Source organism: Ictalurus punctatus, chromosome 23 (assembly GCF_001660625.3).
Source record: "Ictalurus punctatus breed USDA103 chromosome 23, Coco_2.0, whole genome shotgun sequence".
Lineage (NCBI taxonomy): Eukaryota > Metazoa > Chordata > Actinopteri > Siluriformes > Ictaluridae > Ictalurus > Ictalurus punctatus.
Genome location: NC_030438.2, coordinates 14,645,906 through 14,668,514, shown reverse-complemented (window position 1 = coordinate 14,668,514; position 22,609 = coordinate 14,645,906). Strand labels below are relative to the sequence as shown.

At 38.1% G+C, this 22,609-nt stretch overlaps 1 protein-coding gene across 1 annotated transcript in view; it reads right to left on the bottom strand.

Moving 5' to 3' along the window:
* The window catches only part of itga8 (integrin, alpha 8), a 109,291-nt gene that overhangs the window by 34,084 nt on the left and 52,598 nt on the right, over positions 1-22,609 (bottom strand). The window contains exons 14-21 of the mRNA XM_017453733.3: positions 18,065-18,110; positions 14,681-14,788; positions 10,559-10,614; positions 9,615-9,769; positions 5,500-5,637; positions 5,306-5,373; positions 4,853-5,000; positions 696-788 (exon numbers count right to left, since the gene is read on the bottom strand). Coding sequence (XP_017309222.1) covers positions 696-788; positions 4,853-5,000; positions 5,306-5,373; positions 5,500-5,637; positions 9,615-9,769; positions 10,559-10,614; positions 14,681-14,788; positions 18,065-18,110 — 812 coding nt within the window. The remainder of the gene's footprint in view (positions 1-695; positions 789-4,852; positions 5,001-5,305; positions 5,374-5,499; positions 5,638-9,614; positions 9,770-10,558; positions 10,615-14,680; positions 14,789-18,064; positions 18,111-22,609) is intronic.

Genomic DNA, 22,609 nt, shown 5'->3' with positions numbered 1-22,609 from the left:
ATACCGTAAACACTCTGTTTTTCTCATCTCATTTTGGGAGGAGTTCAGCCTTGGCATTGGGACAGTTTCCTGGCTTCCTTTGTCAATGATGCAAACAATTTATATTTGCAGAGGGAGAAATAAAAAAAAAAAACAACAAAAAAAAACATAAATCCTGTTTCAGAGGTTCAAAACCATACTGATAAATGTTTCTTATAAGAGCCAGTTATTTATTTCTTCTCCTTTTCCCCCCATCTGTCTACTCTCCCTATACTTTTTTTTTTTTTAAATCTCTCAAACATTTTAACCTAGTCAGCATGGCTAAAATGTCGGTTTCCTGTTTGATTTAATAATTCAAAGAAATGGCTTGGTGAGAGCAAAGTATCATTTATACTGCTGCACTCCTGCTGAAGTCTACACATTTAACGATTAATGCAGCTAATTTTCCACCGCTAGCTCCCCCATTTTCAGTTAGATCGCTCTAGTATTAATCAACCTTTTTCTATTGAACAATTTACCAGTACCAAAATGAAAAAAATGAATGGAACGTCAGTTGAACTAAGTTCGTCTGCCCAATCAAACATGTATAAAAGATGGAAAAGAAGGTGAAACAGAGCCTCAGATACATCTAGTGAGATAGAAAATTAATCATTATCATATGAACAACTTTTCTCAAAAGGTAATACATGGAGAAATATAAAAGGGAGTTTTCTTACATTTGCTCCAGCCACCATTGGGTTTCCTAATTCACACACAACCGACTGGGTGTCATTTCCCATCCTGTGCTCACAATTCAGAATCTGTAGGTCCTGAAACAAAGAGAAAAAACCCCACTCAATTATATCTCATTAAAGCAGCAATTATTCTGGAGTTTCACATCACTGTTTTCTTTGCTGAGGTGAACTAAAAATTAGGAGATACTATTGTGAGATCCTGTCATGATGTGTTTTTGAAACTGAATGGTTCAGTAAACATCTAATGTAAGCTAGCAAGTTTTTTTTTTTTTTTTTTTTTTTTTTGTAACTGGGAGCAACAAGCAGAAAAAAGATAACACAAAAGTCCAATCTGATGGATGGAAGTCGCTCCATGTTGTGAAGAACCTACAAGTGCCCTCTTGTTTTTTTTGTTTGTTCTTTTTAAATCTCACACTTGACAAAAGTTCTTGAATTTGCGGCATTTACTAACATAAAATCAGCACAAAGCAAAATGAGTTCCTACATGAAAGCTGTTTTCACATTGAATTAGCTGAGCGTTCCTTTACAGCCTCAACATACTTCATGCAGAAAAGTTGTTCGGTGTATGACATGCAGGGGCTTTCCTCACTGAGTCGTGTGCATGTCGTGATGACTGAACTTCATGGACAATCATGCTAGGTGACCAAGCCTGTCATTTGAAGTTTGCATACCTCTTCGTCAAGGGATTACAAAGACACACAAATGGTTTTAAATTCTTGGAGAGAAACTGGAATGACTTGTGTTCTATCATTTGTTTGTAGTTCAGCAACTCCTGCATTGCTAGAGTTTATGCTGACACTTTCTTCCTGTAGTCATGGAAATTTGAATAGCGCCACCTGCAGTACTGGAGAACTCGTATTCGACAGTCAATATGAAACCACAAGCGTGTAAGGTTTTATCTGTGCGCAATGCTCACAGATGAAGTCGCCGCATTAGGTATAACTACGGAAAGTTTTTTTCATACATTTACTGGCTCTGCTACAGTATTTTTTTTTCAGTTGCTCTGTTCGGTCAGATGAAATACTTTGGTGATTACTATAGACAAAAATGCTGACTCATTTCCCTTTCCTGAGTACCTTTTATCAGGACTGGAAAATGCATCAAAGTTATTTTCTGTGGTAATTAATCACATACTATATATGAAGTACACAGAGATTAGTTAAAAAATACAACACCACAAAAAAACCCGCCACAGGAGTATTCCTATAATATTAGGCTTAGCATCATATCCTCCCGTAGCGCAGTATGAGTAAACACAAAACCAGGCACAAACTAAATAAGCGGTTCTATTTAAAGTCACAGATAAGGGACCCTGTGGCATGCGGTGAAGAACCGTGGGAGGAAGAAAGGAAATATGGAGAGAGAACACGAGTGTGATGAATTCAGTAATGGCAATAACATAGTACATCTCTGAGGCCTCCTGTCCTGTCATCTCTTTCCCACTCTCTCAATCATCTCTCTCTCTTCCTCTGCACCTTTGTCTCACCATACATCTCCACTGCTGGCAACTGCTTCCTCTCGGCCAAACAGAAACGTTCCCAAGGGAACACAGCCTGATGCAGTCATGTTAATCACATTACAAGCCACTCTCTAACATGTGCTGCAATTACCAGAGAGAGACCACGCCTGCTAAACTAATAACACAGTGAAAGAGTGTAGTAAAGATTGTGATCTTAATAGTCTGTTTAGTTCTGGATAGAGAGAACTATTATATCAGTATTCATGTAGATTGCATGAATCCCTCGGTTCCATGTGCCATGATGGAAAATTCCATGCTGTGTGCAATGCATCTTGATGCATTGTACATTTGTGGCTTGATGAAGAATGTTAGCTGTAATTAAATCAACATTCAGCTCATTCCAGGCTTGTTACTCCATGTTTGTGTTTTTAGTTTTCTGGCAGAAATGGGTAGCAGATTAGAACATGCAAAGCATTCGGACTAAACACAGTAAAATGGATGTTCCACAAGCCCTCTTCAAACAAGCATCATCGTAAACGTAAAACTAAGCTATTGTACCGAAGTTAATACAGTTCCTCAGAGAGCAAACAAACTAAATGGCAGAAAAATAATCTAAAGTCTAGGATGGAATGGAGGGCCCAAAATAGACAACAACAATGAAGAGAACTCAAAGAATGAATCGTATTAATCGGACTAAATTCAAAGGACTGAACTGGACATTTAGTCTCACACAAAACCGCACTGTTAAATCACAACATACAATTGCATTAAAACACATAAAAGTCCAGTCTGAATGAAAGCACCCCTAAACATTTAATTGGAACCAATGATTATGTTAATTTATGTTGAGTAATAAACTGTTTAATATGCTTTTTTTTAATGCCCAAGAAGCTACTAAAAATGGTCTAGGAACATAACACTTTTACCTTCCATAAAGAATGACAGATCTATGAATATTCATAATATGCAAATTTGAAATGTTTAAATGTTTTCCTAGCAACTCTATATAATTATCTATAATGTACTGTGTTATTATTAAAAGGTGAATTTACGGAAGGTGAATTCAGTAAATTCCACTAGAATTTACTGAATTTGGGCCTCACTTATTAAAACGAACAAATTTATTCGTAAATCATTCTCAGGAGCATTCACATAAGAAATTTGGTATTTATGAAAAGCTAGTTATTTCGGGGAAAACTCGTTCGTATCCTATGTGAGCTCCTGGAGTGATGTAAATTTCCATATAAGGAGACTCACTAATTCGATCACGACTCGATTGATTGACTTCAAATTGTATAATAGTCAAGACTTACAGCAATTTTGTATACAAAATACACTGTCAAGTTTAAAACGATTAATTACTTTCATTTCACGCACAAATTTAATAAACATTTTATTAAACAGTCTCTCCAGAATTTAGCGATCGCAGAAATTAATGCAAAGTCGAACATGAGTACAGCTAAAAGGTCTCATTTACCAACAAACATCAATGTGAAAGACTGTGCAAAACAATTTCGTTAAATTGCAATCAAGTAATTTTCTGCAAAAAAACCCTCTGCAAATTGTATTGCAAATTTGGGAAAAAAAACCCCGCAAAAATCCCAATCCGTAAAATGCTTTATGGACCGATTAAACTCAGTTGTCCCATATTATTAACTCGAAAGAAAACAATCCATAATAAATCCATAAATTGGGGGCAGTGTTGGCTTGGCAGTTAAGGCTCTGGGTTACTGATGGGAAGGGCGGGGGTTCAAGCCCCAGCACTGCCAAGCTGCCTCTATTGGGCTCTTGAGCAAGGCCCTCAACCCTCTCTGCTCCAGGGGCGCTGTATCATGGCCGACCCTGCACTCTGACCCTGACATACTGGGGTATGCGAAGAAAATAATTTCTCTGTGCTGTAACGTCTACGTGACCAATAAAGACTCATTATGAATTAAGACCAAAGGGACTAGCCATTCAATTATGGAAAAAAGTAATGGCTCCCTAAAAAAAGGAGTTTGAGTTAGTGTGTATTAATGGAAGCTGACGAGTTGGAGTGGCTGAGCTGCATTACTGGAAGATTTAGCACACTCCACAGTTAGGAGACGCTATTTCATCGTTTAGTCCTCGTTTTGTTTTTTTTTTCTTTCTTTGCGCATTGCCTTTCATGGAATTTTGTTGGTGTCACTAACTGTAAATCAGCTTCTCTTGGTCATTTACATCTGATGGACATTTTGGAACATATGCACATGAATTGTAGATAGTGCTATAAAAATATATCCTAATATCCACGATTTTGTTTATCGGCTTAGCATACAGATTTAGTAATTCTGCTCTGGTTACCATAATCATCCTCTAATAATCTGCAAATTGAACATGATAATGTTCATAGCCACTAAATCTATTTCAAAAGATCACAAACTGAGCTAATATACCGTATATAATCTAAATCTGGTCTTTTTTTCCATTGCAAAAATACAAAGAAAGCCGTTGTTACTGTTTAAAAAAAATCTAACCAAAATGACTATATGAATATAATCAAAATCATGACAAGGAATCATGACATTTATGACAGGGAGCACAGAATCTCCCCATTACACTGAAAACTAGGAGATTCTATACAGATTAAAGAGCAGAATCACTGCCTTGTATAATCTTGATAAAATGTAATGAGAATTACATTGTGGGTATTGTGGTTTACCTCCCGTCGGCGCTCCATGCCATTGTAGTCCGCCTCTGGTGGGAGATGCACCACAAGCTCTGCCTCATATGCGCCTTCTCCATGATTGGCTGCCATGATGGTAAGCATCAGTGGGTTTTCATCACCAATCGCCAGCTCTGTCCGGTCCCTACATGTGGCAAGTAGAAAAATAAATGAAATACTTAACACCATTTAAATGTTTTCATTGCAAATGGTAAAAGCTTTCATAGGTTTAAAAAACAAACAAAAAAAAAAAAACGCTTTAAAGTTTTTAATGTGAGGTAATGTAGGGAAAAACCCTACAACACACTATCTTTGAACATCCAGATAAAACATGGCCTCCATCAACTCCACACAACATAAACGACACGAGTACAGCTCAGTTCTTCAAAGAACTCAAATAAACAGGAAAACGTTCACTTTCGGGCACACACACGGACACAAAGGGCTCACATTTTAGCGAAGAGCTCAAGATCTGGGACACACATGTTGTCCTCTCCACAGTCCAGCAAGATGTTCGCCTGAGAGCAAGAACAAGGACAAACAAGTCTCTAATTGCTGTTGTACAATAACATATACATTTGTCTTGTATTTTAGTGATGTCTTCTGATATAAGCTCATTTAGACACACACACTCACACACACACCTGTTCACGGTGCAAGGTCATGCTGTAGTGATCCAGTATGGGTCGTAGCTGGAGGCCAGATAAAGGAGACGTCTGATCCAGACTGTAGTTCAGAGCTACAGTGATAGGACTCAGCTTATCTCTAAATTCCGTCTCATCCTGAAGAAAAACACCAACAAAAAAAAAAACATTATTTTGTGCAAGACGTCTCCTAGTAACTCTACAGCCATGATTGAACTCTTTTTAACAGAGGCCAAATTTCCGTCTATTTTGGGTTCTGCATTAAATATATCTGTGATGTCACACTCCACAGTAGTGTCATATGAAAATAGACAGTCAGGGCTTTAAGAATGTACAGAACATTATAAATATTTTATTTTTTTTTTTTTTTACCTAGCCTGCTAGGCTTAAATTATAATTTTATTGTGGCAGTTGTAAACATTGTTTTCCTATCAACAAAACTTTAGGCCCTATTTACACTAGTGCGTTTTTGTTTTAAAAATGGCATAATGATCTTCAGAAACGATATCCGTACATACTACACGACTAAAAACGCATGTCACATGACCATTCAAGCACACTAGGCATGCGCATACAAGTGTAAACAGGAAGTTGCTAGTCCAAACCGGGGTTCCATGTAGGGCTTATGCTGCTTGAAATGAGAATCGTTGCCGATTGTAAATGAACACTTTACAGTTGCCTTTATGACTGTAAGTGATTCCCTTCAAATGCTATTGAAGTTAGAAATGTGTATACCAATGTCGTATGTAACTTTAGAGACGGTCCCTTAATTTGTGCATATCTGCGAATATCGAACGTCCAACGTCAAGCCAACTTTATGCCAGTCTGCAAGATTTGTCTTCTCTTGTGGCTTGTCTGTACAATCCCACCACTACTCACACAACCACCAGAGTTACAATAGTATCGGCAATCCATTCCTCTTCCTGTGAGACTCGGATGTGAAGACACAGTGTACTGTGAGAAAAGGTTAATTTGTTATAACTCTATCAATTTCTTCTTTTCTATTAGAACACGTCATATTAAAAAAAAAAAAAAAATCAATTTACAATTCATGCTGTGGAACATCTATGAAACAAGTTAATTCCATGATATCACTTCTGTTATAGCAGCTATCAGCAACAGTAGTTTTTCTCTCCAGCCTCTCTTTTCTCTTTCTCTCGAAGGTAATAAAATTAAAAATGCAGCTTGTCATGTTAAAAAGAAACTGAAAAAGCTGTGATGGAAAACTCCATCCAAAAATATATAAATATGTCATTAACAGAAAAATTTGACCATATCAAGAATTACACACTTTTCAAAATCTGTTCATGTAGAGCATCTCTGCGTAAGCTGTTACTATAGAAATGATAACGTATTAGAAATGCAGCTACTCTCACAGCTGCTGTTACAGAAAATTAATCAACACATTCTGACCAATCAGAATCGAGAATTCTACATCAATGTCTTGGGATGGGTCTTCATCAATGTAATGGATTTTAATTTAGTACATTTAATGTCGACACATTTGCAGTACATTATATATAGTTTCAGAAGAAATCGTATCGTGAAACAGGTATTTGAGTGGTTAGAGTTTAAAGAATCAATAGGACTTTTTCAAATTAAGATTTTAAAATGAAATAGGATGACAATTTTTGACAAAAATAAAAATAATTTCTGTTGTTCTTTTCATGATATTACATGATAGACAGTATATTACAACATCTGCTGCCATGTGTTCTGAAAATGTTTCTAATGGACAGAGAACTAAATAGCGTACAATGCACTGTTGTGTGTAGTGTGTGTGTTACATGAGATCTCAAATGCATCAGTTTTGCTCCCCTCACTCTCCTTCCTGCTCTGTTCCTATCATCCACTGACATCACTATATGTGCTTGAAATTTTAAAGAAATCAGATAAAATGGTTTAATAAATGCCTCTGTGCTGCAGAGCCAAGGACAACAAATAAAACCCTTTAGTTAAGTTTAGGGAGTTGGGGTGTTGTGCGTGTGTGTGTGTGTGTGTGTGTGTGTGTGTGTGCGTGTGTGTGTGTGTGTATGTACTCTGATCCATAGGGAAATGTTCCATTGCAGTCTCATGGTGATACAGTAATGAGAGCGGGTTATATCAGATTAACAGAAGGCTGGGTTCTGGGATTAATCATTAGTGACTTCCTCTACACACACACACACACGCACACACACACACACCCTCAACAAACTGACCAAGTATCTCAGTAATGAAGCAATCTTCATTTGATAAGAGTGTGATTTCTGTCTGATTTGGCTAAAAGTCTACTTTCCCAGAGTCCATATCAGTCGATCACAAAATTCCAATTTTTTCTCCTTAACTCATTAACCCCTGCCATCATCAATAATGAGAATCTGTTCCTGGTTCAGTGTGTAGTCTCACGGATCAAAGCTAGAAATATTTCACTTTTCACAGCAATACTACAAGCTGCTTGGCTTGGCCCATAAAACCCTTTCCCATGGTTCTGTGTCCTTCAAATAAACACATATTAAAATATTTCAGGCTTATTTGGACTCTTGTGGTCATTTTGAAGACACTCTAAAATGTATGGAATACAATTTGTGATGCAGAGCTTCACATGATGGTAACACATCTGGGTATTCTAGACAGATCTGAAACCAAATGAATGCTAGGTTCCCATATGATAATGATGATGATGATAGTAACAATAATAATCATCATCATTATTGGCCATTTTATACATAAAGGTGCACTTTGTATACTATATTACTGGCTATACTTATTGCTGCGGAAACTGACAAAAAACTCAGTGCCAGATGTCTGTATGTCGGGAGGCTCAGCAAAAAAAAACAAAAAAACAAAAAAACTACTGTGTGTGCTATGGTGTGCCTGATATTAATGTTCCATTTATTGTACCTCATCAAGAAACTGTGACCTGTGCCAAGAACTGCCTACTAAATGAGCTCTGCAAAGTATTTATTGCGGTATAAAAGCCCTTATGAAGTGGTACGGTCAAGGCAGACTGCTTGGGACTGAAAAGGAAGTTCAGTTATGATGATGTGCTAGTATCTAAAGTTCTTTTTAAATAAATTCCTTATTTGTCAGAATAAATAAAATGTGTGAAGGACATCAATACAAACAATTTTCCAATTGATTCCTATTGGTTTTAAAAGACAGAATATACAGAGTAAGCTACTTTGTAAATTAGTTCCTCCAGAATTTTGCTTGATTTTGCAGTCGCAGAAATTCATGCAAAATCAAGTTAAAATCCGCGATCTCCAGAGGAGCTTGCAATTTTTTTTATAAATTACCGCAGATTTTCCACAGATTCGGGCCAAGACATGCCGTGTGACGTCATTCGTGCATTCAGCTAAAGCCCTGTTCGATTCTCGTGCACTGAACATGAGTACAGCCACATGAATGTAAGAAATTGAACTTTGGTTTTCACGGATTCTTCAGTTATCTGTTCTGAGTTAATGCATTGATTGCATTTGCATGTGCGAAGGTGATAGATAGGTTGCATTCTGTAACATGGATGCATTGTTTGCATTCATTGATGCATTGGCTGCATTTTGTTATGATGATGATGGATCCTGTCAATATGTCTGCATTCTGTTAAGTTAATGCATTGTTGGCATGCTGTAAAATTGAGGAATAGCTTGTGTTCTGTTAAACTGCAAAAGAGTACAGATTAACATAAAACCATATAAAACAAAGGGCACTTTAAAAATGAAAAGTATGTTTTTTACATTTTATGTTAATGAATTTCACAGATTTATATTTGAACTGGAATGTTGAAATTTTATTCTTCAGTTTTTTTTCAGGATTCTCCTTTTATATATAAATATATATTAGATATTATATATTAGAGAGCCCAATGGTTCTTGAGGTCAGAAAAGTAATAAAAATGTGTACTGACTGTTGTCTGTGGTATACTTTTTAATTATAGAAAGTGATTACATATGTGTTTTCACTGGAAGTAGTTTAAAAGAAGAATCCTCTGCTTGAAATTTCGCCAATTCAGGTAGTTTTCCACAAAAAGACGCAGAAAAAATACAGTTTTGAAGAGGGGATTAAAGAGGAGTTATGGAAGTCAAACTTATGAGACAAGATGGCATGATGAAACTGAAAGGGCCAGATTTGCTTACTCTCAGGTAGATGGTGTGGTTCAGGCATCTGTGCCGATCTCGCTGGCCCAGACGCATCTGCAGCGAGCGGTGGTGCTGATGTGAGTCGAGGAACAGAACCCGCTTCACGGCACCTCGCTGCTTTAGTGAGTCCAACTGCAGCTCCATGTTCAGAGCTGAGAGAAATTTGAGGTTTCTTATTAATATTGTATATGTAGTTAGTGTAGAAATAAAGGCAAAATCATCAACAAGCTGTGTTTATGATAATCTATATTCTATTATATTCAATTCTGGAACCAAATCTGTTATAATCCACTGTCTCTTATAATATTAATAAGCATAGATAAAAAGTGGGGGAAATAAGTTTTGAACATGTCAACATTTTTTTCATTAAATATATTTCCAATGAGGCTATTCACAATGAAATTTTCAGCAGACATCAGTATTAACTCAAGAAATCCAGAAATTTAAAGAATTCACAACATTAAAGTCCATAAATAAAGTTATGTGTAATAAAGTGGAATGACACAGGAAAAAAGTATTGAACACAATAAGAAAAAGCAGTTCTCCAAGGCAAGGTACCAGATGAAATTCTTTATATTTCTGGATTTCTTTGGTTAATACTGATGTTTGGTGAAAATTAAATAATAATTAATATATTATACATCATTTGCTTTCACTCGCATGTATTCAATGAAAAATGTTTGAAAAAGAACAAACCTAAACAAGGTCTCAAATGTAACAGAAATTCTTTTTTTCATAGCATATGTGCCATATTTTCCAGATAACAAACCAATAACCCATTATAGAAACAACCAAATGAACATATTTTGATGTAAAGTGCTATTAATTTCCTTTTAATTAACTGAATTGTAAGTCACAGCAGCTGCTAGAGACAAAAAATACTCTTTTGTAATCAGAAATATAAGGTATACACCAGTAATGATTTACCAAATTTGACTTACCAACGCTGTCTGGGATTCCAATACCAGAGACTTTAGCACAGACGTCCACTCTCAGACTGAAAGAGAGCATAAGCAGACATGGATCAGACTGCATTTGTGTTAAATGTGAGATCCCTAATTATGACAATTACAATTCCATGGCCTCCATAAGCATGATATAAAATAAAGAACTTGCCGAATAATAGGATGTGCTGGATCAAGCTGCTGAATGATGATGATGGAAGCAATATTGTTCAATATTGATGGGATGCAAATTGGGATTAATTACTTTTATGTAATGTTATGACATTTGACAACAAACAAATAAATAAATGCCATTGGTTTCTCACAGAAAACTATACACTTTTTATCCCCCATTTTTTTTCAGGGTTAAAGATAAGTGCTTGTATGTGAAGGCAGTAGTCTAAATGTTATTAAAAACCCTGTCTCGGACATTCATACTCAAGAAAAATCTGGCATCCTTGGAGGAGTGAACTAGGTGATTTGCATAATCTTAAAGGGGTGTCCAGAAAATCAACTGCGGCAGTCGTATAAACCAATTCTGAATACATATAACTTTCCCTCTCATAAATATTAATGTGACTTATGGACAAAGCCGCAGACTTTGAATACGACCTTTTGTTAGTTCCTAATAGTCTTTTAATAACTGTCCTCTATGTGAGCTCCATGAGACTAACATCCTATTCCACTTTCATTAATCACTTCCTCTTCCTGCCCTGGGTACATGATGATACTCTTGGTAATCGAGTACTAGTTCAGAAATCCCGAAAGTTTAAAGGTTAAACTAGTTATTGTTGGCCAAAGCCATTTCAATCCGCTGCCAATGATATATGACTACTGGCAAAACACATATACGTAGGTCAAATACTTGGTTAAATTGTAAAAATCACCCTAATAATGTTTCTTCAACCATTAGTATGGTTTAAGTGTGTGCTCCCAATTCGCTTATGTAATACTAACTCTTACATGGTGAAATTTGCTTGTGAAAAATAATCATCCATCGCATCCACCAATTCAGCCAAATGTATCATTTCAATTTCTAAGAACGTTTTGAAGTGGTTTGTTTTCCATGCTGTAAGATTGTTCTGCAGCCTGTACTGTACCTTCATTCCTTTATTATATTAATTTGCAACAACCACCATGCACATATGTTATCATGTCTGATATCGACACGGGAAGTCTCCATCCTCTGAGCCGCACAATTAATTTGGAGGAATGTAAAAATGGTGGCGCTATGAGAAATTACCTAGGGCCTCATGCAATTCATCCCCTGCCCCCTTCACTCTTTATTTCCTGTTTTTGTTTTCTTTGACTTTTCAAATGACCAGTTTTTCCTGTAGAAAAACATTAACTCAGTGATGCTGCAGACCGAGTGATCAGAGGTAACGAAGGCTATTCTATTAAATGAGTTATCTGAGGTGATGAAGGCTGTGGAATTAGTCCTGTGATCTGAGTAAAGAATGCTATGACGCTAACTGAGAAGTATGATGTAATAAAGGCTGTGGTGCTAACCAAATATTTCAAGGTAATGAATGCTCTGATGCTAACAAAGTTATGGTGCAAAAAGCTTTTGAGGTAACAAAAGCTATGGTGTTGACTGAGCTGATGAAATGAAAACTATGCTACTAACAGAGTGATCTGAGGTGCTAAAGGCTATGCTGCTAACCAAGTTATCGGAGGTAATGAAGGCTATGCTGCTAACTGAGTGATCTGAATTAAAAAGAAAAAAGACTATGCTGCTAAACGAGTGAGGTAATGAAGGCTATACTGCTAACTGAGTGGCCTGAGGTAAAAAAAAAAAAAAAAAAAAAAAAAAAAAAAAGGCTATGCCGCTAAAGGTAATGAAGGGTATACTGCTAACTGAGTGGTCTGAGGTAAAAAAAAAAAGAAAAAAAAAAAAGGCTATGCCGCTAAAGGTAATGAAGGCTATACTGAGGTAAAAATAAATAAATAAATAAAGCTATGCTGATAAACAAGTTATTGAGGTAATGAAGGCTATGCTGCTAACTGAGTGATCTGAAGTAAAAAAGGGAAAAAAGGCTATGCTGCTAACTGATTGATATGAGTTAAAGGATGTGGTGCTAAGTGAGATAACAAGGCTAGCAAAATCATTGAGAGATTATCATGATCTACATTTTTGGGCTCATGGCTAGGGAAATCTATACAGATATTGTTATGCAGTGAATTTTACATGGTTTTTCTAGTTTTCTAGAACTATAGCAAAGAAGTAAATGTTCACATATTTGAGGTCAATTATTAGGGAAAATTGTTTCAAAATCTCCAACCTGTGTGCATTTCTACCTGAACTTTGTGTTTATGTCTGAATCCGTCTGTGTTCCTGCATTGCAAGAATCATAGGGCCGTAATAACTGAACTGTTTAACATAATCAGTAATAGTTTTTCAGCTTGTACAGTGTGTTCTGGGACGTGTGGCAACCACACACACACCCACACACACACACACACACATTCTCACACCTCCCATCTCCACTTACGTGTGAGTGTGCGTATTTCTAAAAAATTTGAATGATATTCAAGTCTGCAATTTCACTTACAAATTCCTACTTCCATCCAAACGGGCCGAATGCGTGCGATTCTGAAATAGCTCACAGTCACGCACATACACCCCTCGGACCGAGTGTGTAAGTTTTAATTATCCGTAACCACCTGGTGTTGTGTTCCATGTATGAATATGAATATGCATTACCCAGAAGACTGCATTTGAGTCTCCGTGGACACCAACAAGACAGTGCTTTCCAAGCACTGACTGAAATCATGGCGACCCTGCCATGACCTCTCTGCTACGGTCACGTGTGTAATGCTATGTGCAAAGTCACATGCGTGCATTTGTGTGTGTGTGTGTGGGTTGGGACAGCATATATTTGTTCAGCAAAGAAAAGAACCCTGCTGAATAACTTCACAATGTTTCTCTGTCAGCCTCGTTAAGAACGCTCCTCATGAGGATGCTAATTACCACACACACACGAACACACACCAGCGCCCGGGGAACGACCCCTGACCTGTGTGTTGACCCTGTAGGAACTCTTCCTTACTTGCAGTCTATCCACCAGCTACAATTACCGCATACAACTCCGACTTAATAGCATCCTGTGTGTGTGTAGGTGTGTGAGTGTGTGTGTGTGTGTGAGTGTGTGTGTGTGTCAGTCCAGTCTGTACAGTACTTTTTCAAATGCCTTAGGCAAAGGCTGGACTATTACTGTGCTATCAGTGCTTAGGCATGGCGTCCTGAACTCTTCACACACACACACACACACACACACACACACACACACACACACACACACACACACTCAGCAGGGTTTGATTCCACAGATGAAGATGAAACAAAACCATAAACATGAAAGGAAACAGGAACTCTGGAGCTTTAGATTTTACAGGTCTGGTGTCTCAAAAAAAAAAGAAAATCAAAATTGGACTGAGATAAAATAAAATTATACATAATAATAAATAATCTGACTTTTCCCCAATTTTGAACTAAAGCCTGTTTTCTTGCTGATGGAAAGATGTGCACAAAACGTGTCCTGTATGACGGCCATATGTTTAAATAATGTGTTTAATTTTAAGCCTATACTTAATACATCACTCACAAAACAGGCCACGCCCACCGGCGCAAAAAAAAAAATCTATCAAAATGGCTGCAATTAATACATATGGTCCTCTCTCTGCACAGTCTGCACATTTGTTTTAATAGGCTACTCTCTTGTTATTACAGTATTCCACACCTTAGTTGTCTGTTTTCCCAAATCTTCTACTGCTTTATACCCAGTATGAGTGGGTGTGTGTGGGTGCCAGACCTAACAGACACACACCCCAAGCATCAAAGAAATCCACAGTGACTCACAAAGAGGGAAAACAAAAAGGCTGCATAAATGTGGGTTTGTGTGTAACGTTCTGTGTTAGCAGAACGTTCAGTTTCCTTACACTATCAGTGTCACCACTCAACCAGAACAGCTGCATTCATGTGGACGTAGAAAACCCCCTAACCTCCCTCGGTGTATATCCCAGAAAAAAGCACACACACACACACATACACAGAACAGTAATATAGTAAACCTTAGGGGAATCTATCTAGGATCTAGCTGGTCTTGGTGAGACACTTACCAGGGAACCATGGTATTAGAGGTGGGCATGAGGCAGGTCTTGTTCTCCGGGTTGAGGATTTTGGGAGTTAGGATGAGCTGAGCGTCCACTGTAACCACAGGTCTTGCTCTGAAGACATTGACATCCGCATGAAAATAGATCCAAAGCAAAGCAAACTTTACTGCTTGAAGATGTTTTTTTCCCACATATGAACTCATACATATACATTTTAACATTATAAAATTAGATTGATGGCAAATTGACAAAAATGCATTTGGGAAATCAGGTGTTCCTGGAATTTTGATGGGCACCGTGTATATACATTAGGCAAGCAACCGATTATGTCTACATCTGAATGAACAGAAAATGTGTTCTAAATGGAGAAAACATACAGCCTCAGATTCTTCTGAGATGCTTTTCTGCTCAATACGGTTTTAAAGAGTTACCATAGACTTCCTGACAGATCAGACCAGTCTGGCCATTCATCTCTGTCTCTGATCTCTCTCATCAACAAGGTGTTTCCCCATGGAGACGCTACCCCCCCCCCCCCCCCCCCCACCGTTGTAAAGTATACCATCAAGTGCAACACAACAAGAAAAATACATTACATGATTACATTAGAAAAATTACATGTATCAGTTTCTGACACGCAGTCTTTTTCTATACCTGAATCTCTTCTTTTTTTTTAAAGGGCTTATAATGTTTGTCAGTTCTACAACACCATTATGTTATACCGTGTGTAAGACAGCGTATAAAAAAATTATTCATGTGTGAAGACAAATCGAAGATTCCTGGTTGCCTACGAAATGTAACACCAAGCCAAATCCTAGTGACACATCATATGAATTCATATTACTGTCAGTGAATAAGCAAAAACAAAATAAGCTGAAACTTTTCAGTCCCTCCAGGTTTTCATGATTTTGAACGTAAAATTAAGCAAACTCTTCAATAATTTGGAGGACCTTGCGATTTTTCAAAATTACCGCAGATTTTCCGCAGATTTGGGCCAAAACGTGTCATGTGATGTCATCACATACGTACATTCAGCCAAATCCATCTTCGATTCACGTGCGTAGAATATGATTATAGATAAAAGCTCTCGTTTACCAACAAACCTTACTACGAAAGACCACGCAAAACAATTTTGTCCAATTGCAATTTCGCCAATTCAAGTAGTTTTCTGCAAAAAAGCATAAAATCTCCGTAAGTCGCATCGCAAATTTTGAAACAAGCCGCAGCATAATCAAGCATTTTTGGCCGGAACAATCCCAAAAAAATTCTGCAAAATCCTGAACGGACTGACTTTTTATCTGTTTACAGTTGCGTTTAATGTTGTGGAACGACCACGAAACCAGTTAGTTCCTGTTGTTGCTTAAGTTATGGCAGCTGTAGGCTTTCATTGTCGTTTTAAATTGCTCGCCGTCTACACTGGTGTTTTCAAATTTTTTCCAAATAATTGCTCGTCCACACTGAAAAGACTGAAAACGCTTACATCCCTATACTGCGCAGGCGTAAAAACGTTTCCGTCAGGCGTTTATTTACTTTCCGTCTCTTTGAATTGATGCGGCTCTGTCGAGGAAAAGCTGAAAAAATGCAATCTGAAGGTTGTACAAAGTGACATTAATCTTTAATAATGCTTTCAAACTGGATAGCAGGCACAACAACCGCAGAACAACTTAATCCCAAAATCGGCCCAAACCCCGTCCCAAAGTCAATGGGATTTTTTTAAATGTTTTTTTTTTTTTTGTTAAATGCCTGAAATAAGCTCTGTGGTGAACACAACCTCAAGATATATTCACGTTTTATCCTACAACATAAAACACATCAGTAATACCCCACTAGCGATTCTGTTAAGCTTTTACATTTCTTAAAAAAGACGGTTGCTAACAAGTGCCTAAATGGGACTACAGAGATTGTCAGGGACATTAAACATCATCACGTCGAACAGGAAAACTCCTCTACTATAGCCTCGGTGTGTTTCTACTCGCGCTCTTGCAAAACTTTCAAACTTGTAGATTGGTCAATTTCTAGTATTTTCCAATTGCAGTGTTTTTTCAAATTGTAGTGCTATAAAACGTAGGTGACGTTGAAGTTAACTTTTTACTTGTGGCGATTGTACTTAGGCTTGAAAAATCATAAAAGTTGTGTTCATTTGTGAAGATTATCTTGATGAATAAGAATCATAAACTTTTTGGGTCACAGAGCTTATTTTCTGTAATAATCCAAAAGCCCCTAGAAAAATCCTATTGGTTTTTTGTCAAGGGAACCGGGGTGATGCTAACTGCATAGGTTGGCCTATTAGCCAAAAAAAGAAAAGTTGTCATGTTAGGGAGAAAACTGAAAGACTTCCATCCTAAAAGTTACAGCTATACCCCTGACTGTTAAAAAGTGCTGGTAAACTCTCCCTTTCTGTATTTCTCTCTGTATGGAGGCTCGCGCTCAGCACCAGCACTGCGTTGGTATGGTCTGCACTTATATAGCGCTTTTTTTTAACCTTAGTGGTTCCAAAGCGCACTCACACAAACTCATACAATAATGGTAACAGAGCTGCCATGCAAGGTGCTAACTTGCCATTTTGAGCAACTTGGGGTTCAGTGTCTTGCCCAAGGACACTTTGGTATGTGGAGTACCAACCTACGACCTACGACCAACCTATGATTAGTGGACAACCCGCTCTACCACCTGAACCACAGCCACCCCTTGGTAACATTACCTTATGCAAACTAGCTGGAATCCAGGCCTGCTCATCGTTTTAACACTTAAAGTGTGACACACCAGACCAGCGTGTGTGTGAAAACGTGTGATTTGGGACATGTTATTGAGTATGTGTGTGGCTTTGTGGCAGGAAGTGAGCAGGGAAACAAAATCAAAGAAAAAGAAGCCACAGGATTCAAAGGCTGTATTCAACTACGACCACTAAATGTTTTCTCAGTAGAACGTAAACAAACAAACAAACAAACAAAAAAACAAAATTGGTCATCTGGTCACATATGTGGTAGTGCTGCATCATTAAACACACACACCATTACACACACTGACACACACCGAGGTCAACAGCGAAGCCCTGATCTCTAAACTGTTCTTTCCGATGAAAAACACTGACCAGCCTGCTGAGCCACTCACACTGATGAGAAGAACATGTGGAAGTGTTTGTGTAATGATGCTGAGTGTGTATGTGTATGTGTGTATGAGTGTGTGTGTGAGAGAGAGAGAGAGAGAGAGAGAGAGAGAGAGAGTATGTAAGAGAGAGAGAGAGAGTGAGAGAGAGGGATATGGAATGTGTATATGGAGTTGAAGGCATGTTACTGCACTACATCAACTCTCCTTGGTCAAATAGGATTGCATATGTTGTGTGTGTGTGTGTGTGTGTGTATGTGTGTGTGTGTGTGTGTGTATGTGTCTTACCTGTACACCCCGACTTTGTCAGCTCCAAAAGCACCAACAATTAGATCTACAAAGACAAAGAGACAAAGTGTAAAAGGTGGAAGTAGATTTTTTTTTGTAGAAAGACAGACAAAATGCACGTGTGTGTAAATGTGTGTGTGTGTGTGTGTGTGTGTGTGTGTTTGTGCGTGTATAAGCGTGTGTGTGTGTGTGAGAGAGAAAGAGAGGGGACAGTGTGTCAGCTTCAAAGCATGCCGCAGCTGGGAGTGATTTGAAGCTCTCCAGCAGTCTCCATCACACACACAGACGTCTCGCATTTTACTCGTATCAACACACACACACACACACACACACACACACACACACACACACACACACACAAACAGAGACACACACACACAGACACACGTCCAAAGAACTAAAAATATCCAATGGTTTCCGCTTAAGACACTGACGCACATCAAAATTCAAAGACAATCAAATAGCTGTCTGACTTCTCTGATCCAAATAACACACACACACACACACACACACACACAAAATACAAAGCTAGATGAATGAATTATATATCATATTTTCCTGGTCAGGATCACGATGGATCCCAAGCCTATCCCGGGAATACAAGGTCTCGAGGCCGGGATATACCCCGAATGGGTCACCAGTCCATTACAGGCCACACATTCATACACTCATTCACACCTAGATGTAATTTTAGCGATGCCAATCTCCATACCAACATGCTTTTGGGAGGAAGGGAAGAAACTGGAGAACCTGGGGGAAACCTACGCGAATGTTGGGAGTTCATGTGAAACTCCACACAGACTGTAACATGAATTCAGGATCCAGCCATGAGGTAATGCCGTGCCACTGCCCACACATCTTTACACAATAAGAAAAGATCTATCACTTCTAATACTAAATGTTTGTTTTGATACTACTACCCCCGAATAACAAAGGTCACTTCTTAAATTCCCAAAGATTTCAATATTGAGTGAACACAATACAACTTTAGGATTCCAACCACTGAAATCGTGTCTTTTGAGTTTGGCTTACTACAAACACACACACACACACACACACACACACACACACACACACACACACACACACATGAAGTTGTTAATACTTAGTAGTAGCACCTAAAAAAACTAGTCACAAACCTAAAACACTCACATACACCTTCATATACCATGGAGTGTTAACTGGAAATGTTAAAGAAAATTTAAAAAATGTTAAAAATCATTATAAACAACACATTTTATAACGCTTGTGATTGTAAATGAAACTAACAAGAGCATATATTTATCATAGAAATGTCATTAGATATTGTACAGTAGTTTCTGCAGATGCAAATTTAAACAGGCACCCGCACACGCACATGCACACACACACACACATGTACACACACCTGAGTAGAACAGTCTGCTGTTATTGGCAGCTCTCTTTTCTTCTAGTGACAGCTGTTTTAGCTATAACTGTCAATCATCTCTCCACACATTTTATAAAATTACTATTCAAACAAACTCAACCCATCATTAAACATCATTATGTACTGATTTATAATCATCTATAAACCGCATTATGAGGATCCTGGAACGAGAGACTATCAATCACTACTTGCATTTGCAATTAAATCTAATTTAAAACTTCTATGCTTCTCAGAGTGGTGTAGAAATACCTATGAACTGATGAAACTAACATTTGTAGAACCAAAATCCAACTCTTAGGCTTTTGTGTGTTCAATTACTCAGTGATCTGGCGAAAATAATTTAATTCCGAGTGAGAGCTTTGACTGGAATGTTGTTTTTTTCCTGTGTGGGTTAATATGCAGTGATGTACGGATTGCTCCTGGAGGGCCTCTAGTAGTTGTCCAGAATCTGCGGCTTACAGGCAGGAATGTTCTAGCACACTTCCAGAAACCCTAATAAGTGGTGGGAGAGTTTTTTGATTCTCTGCTGATTCCAAAACTCTAAGAGGCTCCGCAACCAGGAATTTACATTTGGGTCATTCTGGAAAAGTACCCGTCTAAAACCGACCCCAAGAGACAAGGTTTGGTGGTGTTGTGATAGAAAACACCTCAGAGTTCTGAAACATTTCAGTGCGAGATACATACATACACACACTCAGAAAGGAAGGATCTTTCTTTTGCTTCAGTCTATAGAAGCGCTTGACAACAGAGAGTGGGATGGACTTATTTAACCAAATGCAATCTGACATCTGGCTATATAATTTCAATGTTCAGCTTAATCAGATGGGCCCTGAAGTGTGTTGTGTTAGTGTACTGAGTGTGTGACTACACTGTGACATACCAGACTCTAAATATTAAGGTCAAAACCCTCTGGCTAGACCAAATTAGTATGGCGGATTTGAACGAATCAATAGAATCAAAAGCAAAAGACCTTGGCTTGGTTTAACCCTTTATTCATGACAAGTTCTTTTTTTTTTTTTTTTACTTGAATAAGTGTACAGTATTGTGAAAAAGTATTTGTCCCATACTGACTTCTTCTGTTTTTGGGTATATCTCATACTAAATTGTTTCAGAAATAAATAAATAAAAATCTAATATAAAACAAAGGCAACTGGAGTAAACACAAATACCGTTATTAAATTATGATGTTATTTATTGAAGCAAAAAAGGTTATCCAATACCAACTGGGCCTGCGTGAAAATGTATTTGCCCCCATAGTTACTAATTCCTCAAATCTATGAAACTGTGTTCATAACGGGGTTCATCTGGACTAGACGCAACCAGGCCTGATTACTGCAAACCCTGTTCAATCAAATCAACACTTAAATATAACTTTTTCAACAGCATGAAGTTGGTTAAAAGGTCTTATCGAGTAACACACTATGGCAAAGTTGAAAAAAATTCCAGAAATGATGATGAAGAAGGTGATTGAAATACATCAGTCTGGGAAGGGTTACAAAGCTATTTCAAAGGCTCTGGGACTCTAAAGAACCACAGTTAGAGCCATTATCTGCAAATGGAAAAACTCGGCACAGTAGTGAACTTTCCCAGAAGAGGCCAACCTTCCAAAATTCCTCCAAGAGCACAGCAACTACTCATCCAGCAAGTCACAAAAGAGCCAAGGACAACATCAAAGGACCTACAGGCCTCTCTTGCATGAATAAAGGTCACTGTTCATGACTTCACTTTCAGAAAGACACTGGGCATAAGTGGCGTTCATGGAAGAGTGGCGAGGCGAAAACCACTGCTAACCCAGAAGAACATTAAGGCTCGTTTGAATTCTGCCAAAACACACCTTGATGATCCTCGAACCTCTTGAGAGAATGTTCTGTGGATTGATTTGTCAGAAGTGGAACTGTCTGGAAGACAGGGGTCCTGTTACATCTGGTGTAACCCAAACACAGAATTCCACAAAAAGATCATTATACCTACAGTCAAGCATGGTAGAGGAAGTGTGATGGTGTGGGGATGCTCTGCTGTTTCAGGGCCTGGGCAACTTGCAATAAATGAGGGAAACATGAATCCTGGTTTCTACCAGAAAATACTTTTTCACAGCACTGTAATTAATTCACTTCCCTGTGAAGTTTTTGCACTGAATTTAATTACGTATTAATTGTATAGCACTTTTAAAAGTTTACATTGTAGGAAATCAGCTTTCCAGAAATCCTAAGATTCCCAGTGAAAAAGCCAAACACAACAGCAGCAAGAAAAAAAACTCCCTGCAACAAAATCAGGAAGATTTTTTTAGTTACAGTAAAAGTGACCAGAGGAAAGCAACGTTAAGCACTGCACCATTCTGTGAAGCCCTAGAGTCTGTTGTGTGTGAAAATCCCAGGAGATCAGCAGTTACAGAAATACTCAAACCAGCCCATCTGAGATGACATTTTTCTTCACTCTGATGAATGCAGTAAATTACATAAATCTGCATGATTTTATGCATAGAACTGCTGCCACATGATTGGCTGATTAGATAATTGCACGAACGAGTAGGTGTGCCGGTGTTCCTAATAAAGTGCTCAGTCAGTGTATGTTCTCTTCCTTTTGCTATGTTTTAATTCTCATTGCAGTACAAATGTTTTAAAAAATCTCTATATATCTAATATTTTGAGCATTTGTGTTCAATAAGTGTCAGCTAAAAAGCTGAGCTTGTGCTGATGTCCTATACACTGGTCACTTCATAGCAGTGTAAAATAACCCCAAGCTGCGGTCAAAAGTAAGACTTTATGCTCAAACGGCCACTTTCAGGCCACGCTTAGCCTCGGGTCTCACAGGGTTAACTGAAGCTAACGTCTGTTAAAGCTATCTCAAACACACAGTTTTGTCCTGCCAGAGAAATATCTGAACAAAGCCAACAACTGCAATTCCCACTTACACCTCCAACCTTGCATTCCTCATCTCTCATTTCATCCATCAATCCATCCTTCCATCCATCTGACCATCCATTTCCTTCAAAGCAATCAGAAACGATCTCCCTGTAGACGTTTTTGAAAGGACTGAGTGATGCTGGGTTTGATTGAACCTAAATGCAGAGTTGGTTTGGACTGCTTAGGGCCTGTGCTATGTCATGTAACTATCTGTGTCATTATGTGTTTTTTTTA